Here is a 12,682-nt window from a genome sequence, read left to right on the forward strand (position 1 = left end):
ATTTTCATTTTTATATTGTGATAATTTACAATATTCACTATTCTGAGAGGATATTTTACAGAAATCCTGTGACTAAAGAACTTTGGATTACTTAAATGTATATATTTATTTTTTAATATTTTGTTACACTTATTTATAATAGTTTATATATAAGTAGAAATAAAGACATACTTAAAGAATAATTTGATCTCCCTGAGGCAAGTGTATATTTCTTTACAGAATATGTTTTCTTCTCTGACATACTTTCAGTTCCTCTAATTCCATAACAAAAGTTTAGATGCTAATCTTCATTTTAGAAGAGTCTTCATTTGTTGCCTCTCTTTATAAAGAGTCTGGTTGATACCTTGGGAGGTCTGTTAGTCCCCTTTTTAACAAAACAGGTGAACTTGATTTAAGTTTGGAAATCAACATGTCTTCTTGTTTCCCTTTACCTTCTTTCTCTTCCACTTTTTACTATCTGATTAGTGGTTTTTTTATTTTTTATTCCCACCTCTGATAAAAAGTGATCTAATGAAAGGTATATTATAAAGTTTGTCTATGTTTTTATTAGTACCTTTTATATAAAAAAGGAAATGGTGTTTTGGGGAAACAGGGAGATTTCCTAATAGCCAAAATAGGACTGATGAATTTCATTTATTTGTGCAATATCCATTCCTATAGCACAAAAATTCTTTTTAATTGACCAAATGTTTGAATATTATTGATTTGTGATTAAGTAGTAAATTGGTATCTTTGCTTTATTCCCCTTATCTAATAGGAAACAATAATTCAGGTGGCACTGTCTCAGCACCAGCTAACTCAGGAATGTTGGGGATTGGTGGAGGAGTTACTTTGCTACCAGCATTTGAATATAGAGGAACTTGGATACCTATTCTGACTATAACAGTACAAGGCAGTGCTAAAGCAACTTAGTAAGTAGTAGCAGCATTATCTTGTAAGGAATTATTTGTTGGGAATGAAATTTTATCCTAATATGTTTCTCTTTGCATTATACTTGAAATTTTAGACTTAGTATTTTTAACACATTTTAGAACTAATTTTCTTTTGTTGTTTTATGAGAATTTTATTTAGGACTGGATTTTGTTTGTTTTCTTTTGTACTATTTGTAGACTGTTAACATTATACAACAAAATGTGGGTTCCTTACGTAAGAACCTTTTCAGCTCTTCTGTATGGTTTTTTGAGTATAGGGTTTGATTTCAGACCCTCCTACTTAGGTCTTCTAATACTGACTTACCTTCAGCAAATAAGTTCACTTTTTTGAAGTCTCAGTTTCCTCATCTATAAAATTGGAGTAGTAATATATCTACTTTTCAGCCAGAAAATTTTAATTGTTGTTTTGCACATAGGTTAGTTTGTTCACATTGGAGCTTCTCTGTTGAATTGGCATCGTTCGTTCATTCATTCATTGTGAGGTTCAGTATAAAATGATTTTCACTATTTTCTTAGAAGGCATACGTATAAATCTTAATTGTATGTTCTGTTCTTTTAGATTTCTTAAATATGTAATAATTTGACCACGTAACTGATGTATAGACAGAAATAGTTTTGACCTAAGTATTGCTGACTTATGTTCTTTCAGATTTATTACACTATGGCTGCCTTCAAAGTTGGGCTTGCAACAATTTTTGCAGCTTGACCTTAATTTTAAAATATTTATATAAATGGGTTACATTTTATCTAAAAGTGGAATTTACATAGTAACTGTAGTAAAATAGCACCAAAACAGTGAGGTAAGAAAATAAGGACTTTTGTTTAGCTTTGTGATATAAATAAAACTAAGTACAAATTACCTTTATATCTTAATTATTCTGACACTTAAAGTCTATACCATAGATTTGGGAATTGGAGTTTCTGATATTTAGGATTGTTTTATCTGTTTTACATGCATTTTCCCAATAGATCATACGTTCTTTGAGAACAGAGATTTGTCTAACAAAGATGCTTCGTATGTGGCTTATTGGTTTAGTACGTGGCTCTATGAGGCTAATGGGCCTGGCAAAGATAAGACCTATAAACTTCACCTTCCCATTTGAGCTTCAATTTCTTGATCAATAACATAAATATATTTTTACTGATTATCTAAATTTTAAAATACTCAGAGTTGGCACATATTAGGGGTTAAATTGATAGCCTTTAGAGTCAGACTTGGGTTAAAAACTGCTGATTAATAATTGTGTCACCTTAGTCCTCAGTTTCATCATCTATATCTTTTAGGGGCTTTGTGAGGAGCTGAATGAGAATATCTATATATATGAGAATATCTGTATATGTATATATATGTGTGTATATATGTATATATATATATATAGAGAGAGAGAGAGAGAGAGAGTCCCAGGTTGAGAATAATTGTTTATTTTGAGTTTTACATTTCTTCATAAATTTCCTCCCTTATCTAGTTTTGATTATATTCAGAGACTTTTAGAATTTGAGATAAGAAATTACTTTTATTAGATTTTCTTAGTAATTTCAGTTTTGTTTTTGAGATATAATTTACATACCATAAAATTCGCCCTTTTGCAGTGTACAATTCATGGTTTTATTATATTCAAAAGTTTTGTGACCATTCCAGAACTTTTTATCATCTCAGAAAAGACCCCAACTCCATTAGCAGTCAATCTCCAACCTCCCTTCCCCACCCTCTAGCAACCACTAATCTATTTTCTGTCTCTATTGCTATGCCTATTCTGGATATTTCATATAACTAGAATCATGTAATAAATAATCTCTTGTAACATGCTTTTTTCACTCAGCATAATGTTTTGAAGGTTCATCTATGTTGTAGGATGGATAGACTTCCTTTCTTTTTATGGCTGAATAACATTCCAATGTATGGACCTATCACATATTGTTTATCTCTTCATTAATTGATGGGCATCTGGGTTGTTTCTACGTCTTGGTTATGATAATGCTGCTGTGAGCATTTGTGTACAAGTTTTTGCATAGACATGTTTTCATTTCTCATGGATATATACCTAGGAGTGGAATTGCTGGGTCATATAGTTACTCTGTGTGTAACTTTTTGAAGAACTGCCAAACTGTTTTCCCAAGTGACCACACAATTTTACATTCCCACCAACAATGTATGAAAGTCTAAATTTCTCTCCATTCTCCACAATGCTTGTTATTGTCTGTCTTTTGATTATAGCCATCCTAGTGGGGTTTAAGTAGCATCTGAACGGTGTTTCAGTTTGCATTTTTCTAATGACTGATGACATTGAACATCTCATTTATGTGCTTATTTGGCCATTGATTTATCATCTTGGGAGAAATGCCTATTCACATCATTTGCTTCTTTTTAATTGGGTTATTTGTCTTTTTATTATTTAATTGTAAGAGTTCTTTTATATTCTGGATCTAGTCTCTTACCAAATATATGATTTGCAAGATTTTTTTGCATTCTTGGATTGTCTTTGCATTTCTTGATAGTGTCCCTGAAAACACAGTTTTTAATCTTAATGAATTCAACTTACCTATTTATTCTTTTGTCAATTGCGCTTTTGATATCATGTTTAACAACAAACCATTGCCTAATTTGAGGTCATGGAGATTTTTGCCCATGTTTTCTTCTAAGAGTGTTTAGTTTAATCTCTTACATTTAGGTCATTAATTCATTTTGAGTTAATTTTTGTTTATGGTGTAAGGTTGGGCTCTAATACCACCGTTTTACATGTGAATATTCAATTGTTCCAGCACCATTAGTTCTTTCCCCATTGAATTATTCTTTCTATATTGAATTATTTTGTCAGGTTTTAAAATTAAGGAATTTAAAACCATAATTCTCTGTTTACCATGATTTAAGACAGAAGATTTGTTGTCTTCTGAAAGCTTTGTCCTAACCGTGCGGTAGAAACTGCTCTCAAATTTGAACTTCACTCACTGATGCTCTAAGTGTTGTTCTTGCTCAGTTGGCAGACTGTATCTGCGATGATAGTTGAGTTGGATACCTCACAGTAATACTTTCCCCAGTGTGAAAGCATCTTCCTTTTCAAGGATTGATTTGATTTTATGGCGCCTTATTTTAAAAACATCTAAGTCATAGTTTAAGACATTTTGTAATTTGTTTATGTCTTATTCTATTTTGGTATCTAAGCCTGTTTTTCTAATATCAACAATTAATAAAAATATTGACACAATTGGGGAGAGAGGCAAAGTTATTAAAATAATTAGTTATGGCAGTGGTGACACCTTAAATTGTCTAATGTGTTTCTTAGAATACCATGAAGGAATCCCTCCTTCAAAGGAAACAAACTCCGTAATGTCCATTTACTTTTGCTATTGTGTTAATTTTAATTTCTGTAGCCTACAAGTTATGGAAATAATTTAATATATTTTCATCATTGTGGCTGCTTATTACTGTTCTGCTTTTTTCATAATTTCAGCCTAGAGATGTTGGACAAAGTTGAGCCACCGACTATACCAGAAGGTTATGCCATGTCTGTGGCTTTCCATTGTTTGTTAGACCTTGTACGTGGAATCACTAGTATGATTGAAGGAGAGTTAGGAGAGGTTGAAGCAGAATGTCAGACTATCACTGAAACAGCTTCTTCACCAACACAGTCATCAGAGGAGCAAGAATTACAGTCAACATCAGACCAAATGGATAAGGAAATAGGTATCTTATTATGATTCTATATTTTTAATTTTTATTTTGAAATAATTTAAAATTTATAGAGAAGTTGCAAAAATCATATAGTTCCCATGTGTCCTTCGCCCTGATTTCCCAATGGTTAACATTACCATATTTGCGTTATCATTCTATTTATATACATGTCACTGTACTTCTGAACCATTTGAGTAAGTTGCAAACATGATACTCTTTACCCCTTAATACTTTAAAGTGTATTTTCTAAATATAAAGACAGTGTCCTATATAATCATAGTACATTCACCATCAGAAACTTAGCATCAATCCAATATTATCATCTAATCCCAGACCCCATCAAGTTTTGCTGGTTGCCCTAATGATGTCCTTTATAGTTCAGGATCATGTGTTGAATTTAGTTCAATGTCTCTATACTGTCCTTTAATCTGGAAAAGTTACTTAATTCTTCTTTGTTTTATGTGACATTGACATTTTTTAAGAGTACAGGCTGGTCAGTTGGGTTTGTCTTTTATTTCCTTATAATTAGTTTCCATTTAATCATTTCTGACAGGGCCAGCACAGAAATGTTGCTGTGCTATACTTAGTGTATTCAACACATCAAGAGGCATATAGTGCCAGTATGTCTCATTATTGGTGACGTTAACTTCTATCGTTGGTTAATATGATGTCTGCCCTGTTTCTTCAGTGTAAAGTTAATTATCTTTTTTGGAGAAATACTTTGAGACCTCTATTGTAAAAGAGCTTTCCCTTCTCCCTCATTCATTTTTTTTCCATTTATTTGTTTATATTAATATGAATTCTTAAATTCCTATTTTATTCAAAGAGTTATAATCTATGCTTATCATTCTTTGGTTTTTGACACTAAGATTGTACCCAACATGGCCAGTGGGGACCCCTTTCAAGCTAGCCCGTGAGCCCTTTTAACCTATCCCCATATCCTTTCGTCATTTTCTGAGCACTACTTTACTGTCTGATACAATGTTCCAGTCTTGTATTGGATTTTTCTTGCTCTGTCTGGGAGTCAGTTATTTTTCCAAGGAGCCCTAGTTCTTTTTAGTGGAGAATAGTATTTAGAAACTAACACATGGGCTTTAGCTATGCTTCTTGCTAGTTTGATAGGAAACACACACACACGCACACATGCAGAGCAGACATCTCTCTACATTTAAAAATATCTATTTTTATTAATTACCAAGAGGTCACACCAGATTTTCCAATTCCAGTTTAATACCACAAGGTTTATTTTTAACTTTCCATAGTTATAATTCCCTTCTCCCACAGTGAGAAACTCAATCCCATTTTACTCAATGTATTTACTTATTTGCTTGATTCCCAGTGTATGTAACCAATCTCCTGGCTGAGCCAGCTTATTACATTGATTCAATGCCAGCTGATAACATAGGCTGAAAGTTTGTCCCAATGAAGAGGAAGAGAATAGGAACTGATATATATACATATATATATATGGTAATGTGTATATATATATATATACATATATATATATGTATATATATATATATTATTAAAGGTATCAGTTAACTTGTATACAGGAAGATCTTACCCTTGATACTTTAAAATAACTTAGTTTTAAGATTTCTTGAATTCTGAAGCTATCGTATGGTTTTTAAGTTTTCATTTATTCAGAAATATTTTAAATGTAAGAGCTTTAGTATTGAATAATTGAATTGTTGATGGAATATTTGGGGATAGTTTAGAATTTGACATATTACCAAATACTCTGACATCTGTAATTATCATTAAGTATTGTATGTTTTTTTTCCTTTTAGTTAATAGAGCTGTTTGGGAAGAAATGGTGAATGCCTGCTGGTGTGGTCTACTTGCTGCTCTCTCACTCCTTCTTGATGCCAGGTATTAAGTCTTTGTAAGTTTAATATTGCATGTGACAGTTAAAATAAACGTTAAAATTGTTTACTCAAATTTGTCCTGAGAATTATTTCGTAATATTTGTATTTTATAAGTGTATAATAGTATTCTTTTCCTGCAATCCCCCTCCCTCATCCTATCCTTCCCCTATTTTCCACCAGAATTGTCAGAATACTTTAATGGAAAATACAATCCAAAATTATAGAGCTCCTTTTTCATTTTAAGCCTTATTACTGCTTTTGCAATTATGATGATGATATTATTCAATTTCTTTGAGGTTTTTCTTCGGAATCACAGAACTTACTGATGTTAAAATGCTTAATATTTTTCCTTTTGTTTTCAATTAAAATTTATTGGGGTGATAATGTTTAGTAAAATTACATAAGTTTCAAGTGTAGAATTCTGTAATACATCATCTGTATATCACATTGTGTGTTCACCACCCAGAGTCAGTTGTCCTTCCATCTTAATGTTTTTAATGTTCAGATATATGTTAGTTAAAATTCCATCTTAAATATATTGATTTTAACAATTTTAAATAGATTTTCTTAAAACTTCACTTAATACCTAAATCTACATCATGTTTGTACCATAATTAAAAATGAATTGTATCAATCATATTAAATGAAATACTTTATTTTTTTCAGCACAGATGAAGCTGCCACTGAGAATATTTTAAAAGCTGAACTGACTATGGCTGCTCTTTGTGGAAGACTGGGCCTTATAACTTCAAGAGATGCCTTTATAACTGCAATATGCAAAGGTTCCCTGCCTCCCCATTATGCTCTTACTGTACTGAATACCACCAGTGCAGCCACGCTTTCCAACAAATGTAAGACTTAAGTTTACTCAAAGTTCTGTTCATCTAGTGGGGTGACATGGCGTGGAGAGAAGTTCACAGAAATTCTAATTTCAAGCCTCTGCTTTTTTACTCACTGTCTCTCGTCACCTCTGTGAGAAGTTAATGTTCCTGAGCCTCAATTTCTTCCATCTTTTTAAAACAATGGAAGTGGAGTGGGGAGGATAATACCAATGTTAAACAATGATGGTGAGGGTGAAAGAAGAAAAATCTGAAAGTCCTTTGTAAACTACAACATACTATTGAAATAGTGGTGTTTTTTTATTTTTCTTAAATGGAATTAGTAGAACAATAATATTTACAAATACTTAGAATAAGCTGATATTCAAAAAAAATTTTCTTATTGAATACTTTGAAAAATTCAAGTTTGTTACATATAAATATATTTCTGTATGATATTCAGTTTTTAAACTGAAAATGTGAGCATCAGTCCCTAACTTTAACTTGACAAGTTTATTGGAAATACATGTATAAAATACTTAGTGCTCAATTTCTGTTTTGCTTATAAAGTTTTATAATTTGCTAAAACTATATATTAAGTTGGTGCAAAAGTAATTGTGGTTTTTGCAATTATTTTTGATCTTTTAAAACGCAGTTACCTTTGCACCAACCTAATAGAAAATTACTTAATATTTGCCTATGTTTTTGTAATTCCTGAGTTTTTAAAATGTTTGCATATAGGTTGCTAAATGAGTGTCATAGTTGAATGTAATTTAATCAAATTTATGTCCTAAGATACAACATTACTTTGAATGCACATAAAAAGAATATTTTAATTATTTACGTATTCTTTTGTCTTCTAGCATATTCTATTCAAGGCCAAAATGTTATGATGATAAGTCCGTCAAGTGAATCTCACCAGCAAGTTGTGGCAGTGGGTCAACCGCTAGCAGTTCAGCCTCAAGGGACAGTAATGGTAAAGTACTTATTCTCCTCTTGGTTACCAATTAACTATCAGGGAAACTTTTGTATCTTTTTTTGTGTGTTTGCCAAAATTTGTCATTATACTTGTTTACTTATTTATTTACTTGGGTGATTCCTTTAGAAGAAATTAGATAAATATACAGTTGACATTATCATAACCAACTATGATGACACAATTTTCAAGCAAATGAACTTGTTTTATACATAATCATCCGAACTTGTTTTCTTGATATTTTTGTTTAAAAAATATTTGAATATGATAATGCTGCTTTACAAGCTTTTAGTTTTCAAAAATGTATAACAATTCTTGCAAATATATCCTTTTTTGATGTAGCTAACTTCCAAAAATATCCAGTGTATGAGGACTTTACTTAACTTGGCACACTGTCATGGGGCTGTTCTTGGAACATCATGGCAACTTGTCTTGGCAACTCTACAGGTACGTTATAGTCTCTGGGTCAGAAGGCAGTATTGTTTTTATATCGAAGTGCTAACAATTAAAGTAAGCAATGCCTATTGGTACTTTGAGCAGGCCAAAGGAATAGACAGTAAGTATGAAAAAAAGAAGTTGGGAAAGAAAAAAGACACGGCTTATATTGTATGAAGTAATGGAATGCTTTTCATTAATGGCCTGAGTTCTACTGCCTATCCTTGGTTTAATAAGTGTTTTATATGAATATTAATTACTGATTTACATTTAGTTATTAGGAATCTAGTGCTGATTTTAATTTTAATTATTAGAAGTTACTACTGAGTTTTAATTTTAGTTATTAGAAACTTTATAACTTTATCGATTTCTTTGTTTTAATTTTTTTAATTTTTCAGCATCTTGTATGGATTCTGGGATTAAAGCCTAGTAGTGGTGGTGCTTTGAAACCTGGGAGAGCTGTAGAAGGACCCAGTACAGTAAGTTCTAGTCAGTCTTACTCAGTTAGTGCTTCCCAAAATGTTCATATACTACATTTAATTTTATTCTTCTCTTAGGTTCTAACAACAGCGGTGATGACAGATTTACCAGTGATTTCCAATATACTTTCAAGATTGTTTGAAAGCTCACAGTAAGAGTCAGTTTTTTAAATTGGTAGAAACATTATTAGCTATGAATTTTTAGATGAGGATGTCTTATTTCTTCATTTTTTATTGTAGGTATCTTGATGATGTATCATTGCATCATTTAATAAATGCACTTTGCTCCTTATCCCTAGAAGCAATGGATATGGCCTATGGAAATAATAAGGTGTGATATTCTACCTATTTGTTTTAAATATAGTACATTATTTACTTAAATAAGGTGTATACTTGGTATGATGTTAGTGTTTTACTAGTCGGACCAAAACTTGGTAGGCTAACCCTACTCTGTTGGGTTTTTACCATTTATGGTTGCTATTTGTTGAGGGAAGTGAAGAGGACATGATTTGGCTTGTTGATATGACCCAGTATGTACTATGATTTTAAATCGTGTCCATTTCTCTTATGTACTAAATATTTACAAAAAATATTTTTATAAAGAATAATGTAACACCACATTTATAAATGAGTTCCATAAAATGTCACATTAATACTTATAATTTATGATTGGGGCAATACAAGATTTAAATCAAGGAATGTATGTCTCAGTTGCTCTTGCCTTTGTTGGGAAAGACAATAAGGAGCTAATCATTTCTTTCTGAAAGTAATTATTCTTCCTGCCTTAATAATGGCATTGTTGATTTGTTCATTGACTACATGACTAGAAAGTAAGAAAGCACTTTTGAGAACATTTCTTTCTGTACTCAAAACATTTTCTGTTATACTTGAAAAGCACAGGAATATTTTGGTTTATTTATATATTAGAAATGATTTAAAGTAAGATGTTTTCTACATTTTAAAATGAATAGATACAATTGGACCATTTACAAATAAGTGAGGACTCCCAGAAAAGGATTAAAAAGCTGAGAATGCAGCTTTGTAACTTGTTCAACACATAACTGCAGGATCCAAAATTACGTTGTCTGGCTAGTCCTTAATTGTAATTATGTGTACTGTGGCTTATCTAGGCTCATGTGACTCATTTAAAGATTAGCTAATGAGGTCTTATTAGGGCAAAACTTTGTATATTATAGTACATAGCTAGAGAATTACATAAACATCCATATATTTGAAAATATATATTACAGTGTTCTCCAAGTCAAGGCAAGGATAATATAAAATACAGTGAAGTAATCAATTTCTTGATAACTTCAATAACTCTACATCTTTAAGACTAATTTTTAACATAAAAGTATAATATTTTTAATAGATTACCTTAATGTCATTTCGGTAAATATTCAAATTGTAATCTCGGTAAATATTCAATTAAAAAATATTCAAGTATAAACTTTATAAAAATGTTTTTTGATGGAAGCATAAGATAGTTTATTATTTTGTGCTTTCTATAAAAATTAATATGCAGATGTTAAAATAAGTAGACACTTCTGTATTTTTCTACATTTTTTAAAGAAAGTTTACCAATGTCAGCCATTCAAGTAATTTAAATATTCTAGGGATTAAAGATGTATATATCAGTGTTCTTTAGGTGTGGCTTTAAAGTGACCAGTTATCTCATTTTGTTCCTCATTTCAGGAATTTGTTCTAATGTATTGAGAAAATAGCTAATGGTAATAAAGCCTGCAAATTCTTCTTTAGATAGAGGTGATACTGATGACACTAAAGCAGGCATATTACTATGCTCATAATGATAATAAAAATAATAAACCAAAGTAATAAAGCATAATAAGTAATAATAAAGCAAAAGTAATAAAGTTCATTGTTTACTGTATGTCAGGAACTAACTTACATTATTTTATTTAATCATTTAAAAACAACTCTGTAAGGTTCAATAGTAATATCCCCCTTTTACAGATGAAATATGAAATATCTTAAGTGACCTGCGTGGGATCACCTATTTTATCATTGGTAGAGCTTGGGTTTAACCAACATAGGTCTCATTCCAGAGCTTCATTCTTAACCACTTCACTCGTGGCTCTGATTTCTGTGTGCTTCCAAGTCAGATGTGGAAGTTTTTAAAAATACAAATGTCAAAGTCGCATCTAGGCTTTCTGAATGAGAATCTTTGGGTATGAGGTCTGGACATCTATACATTCTTTTAAATGCTGCACAGTTCCTGTGTACATCCTTGGTAGAATAAGGAGGAGGAAGAGGAGGAAGAGTAATAAATACTAGGCAACATTTATGGGGATGCACGTGCCAGGCACTTTCTAACGTGTGGTTGTTTACCTTATTTCCATTTTATAGATTAAAAAAATTTTAGTAGTGGTAGTAACGTACTCAAGGTACATAGCTATTAAGAGGTAAAGTTGAGATGAAATCCCAGCTGGTAAAACTTCACAGTCATCAGTCTTAACCACTATATCGTATTGTCTCTAGAATGATACATTTTTCTTCCACAAAAAATTTTAGGGTGCCCGCAACATTAGCACATGCAGAAAGGGTCACCATCACCATATTTGTCTTAAAACTCCAGTGTACTTGGTTCACCAGCTTCTACTAGGAAAGAAATAGATTATTAAACATTTCCATGTTAGATTTTTATCAGCACTGTAAAAATGTCAAGAGTATAGAATAATTTAAACATCTTTTCCTTTAAAAATTATAAAATTATTCTCATAATTTGCTTTTTCAATTTCAGTTGCTCTTTCTTTTTTTTCTAATACATTGTCTCTATATCACAGCCACCCATCAGAAAATTCTCATGGTGTTGATCAGCTGAGTTTGCATTTAAGCATATTTTAACACCTCTATTAATATTGGATTAGTGTTAATTGCCCTTTGATCTTTTCACTGAAACTGTTCCTATAACACATGGACCAAGTACTCTAATTTAGCAATATATGAAATATACTGATGCCCTTTCTGATTGTTGAAATGCCAGCGATGGAGGAGAAGGGTTTGTCATCTGTCTCTGCAACTTTTCTGTTACTGTCTGCATTGACAGCCCTGATCTGTGCCATGTCTTGACTTTATATTTCTTTTCCCTGGTCTTACTTGTCTCTTTTCTGTTTTTTTGGTTGTTGTTGTTGTTTTAATGCTTTCTGACATTCACACATAAAACCTGGATATTGAAAGACTTTGTTAGTATGAATTCATATTAGTCCCCTCAGGCTGCAATAACAAAATACCATAGACTGGATGGCGTAAACTACAGAAATTAATTTTCTCACAGTTCTGTGAGCTGGAAGTTCAAGATCAGGGTGGTTCTCTGTGGTTGGTTCTCGTGAAGACTCTCTTCCTAGGTTGGAAGATGGCTGCCTTCTCTCTGTGTCTTCACATGACAGGGTTGGTAGAGGAGAGACAGAGCATTTGCAAGCTCTCTGGTCTCTTCTTAAAAGGATACTAATCCTATTGTATCAGGGCTTGATCCTTATTACCTCA

At 31.7% G+C, this 12,682-nt stretch overlaps 1 protein-coding gene across 5 annotated transcripts in view; it reads left to right on the plus strand.

The window, feature by feature from the left end:
- Window positions 1–12,682, plus strand: part of MON2 (MON2 homolog, regulator of endosome-to-Golgi trafficking) — a 102,161-nt gene that overhangs the window by 43,743 nt on the left and 45,736 nt on the right. For all 5 annotated transcript variants that reach the window (XM_033116765.1, XM_033116767.1, XM_033116768.1 and 2 more), the window contains 9 exons: window positions 758–911; window positions 4,382–4,614; window positions 6,393–6,474; window positions 7,137–7,321; window positions 8,152–8,264; window positions 8,607–8,711; window positions 9,098–9,178; window positions 9,257–9,330; window positions 9,419–9,509. In XM_033116765.1, coding sequence (XP_032972656.1) covers window positions 758–911; window positions 4,382–4,614; window positions 6,393–6,474; window positions 7,137–7,321; window positions 8,152–8,264; window positions 8,607–8,711; window positions 9,098–9,178; window positions 9,257–9,330; window positions 9,419–9,509 — 1,118 coding nt within the window. The remainder of the gene's footprint in view (window positions 1–757; window positions 912–4,381; window positions 4,615–6,392; window positions 6,475–7,136; window positions 7,322–8,151; window positions 8,265–8,606; window positions 8,712–9,097; window positions 9,179–9,256; window positions 9,331–9,418; window positions 9,510–12,682) is intronic.

Source organism: Rhinolophus ferrumequinum, chromosome 10 (assembly GCF_004115265.2).
Source record: "Rhinolophus ferrumequinum isolate MPI-CBG mRhiFer1 chromosome 10, mRhiFer1_v1.p, whole genome shotgun sequence".
Classification (NCBI taxonomy): Eukaryota; Metazoa; Chordata; class Mammalia; order Chiroptera; family Rhinolophidae; genus Rhinolophus; species Rhinolophus ferrumequinum.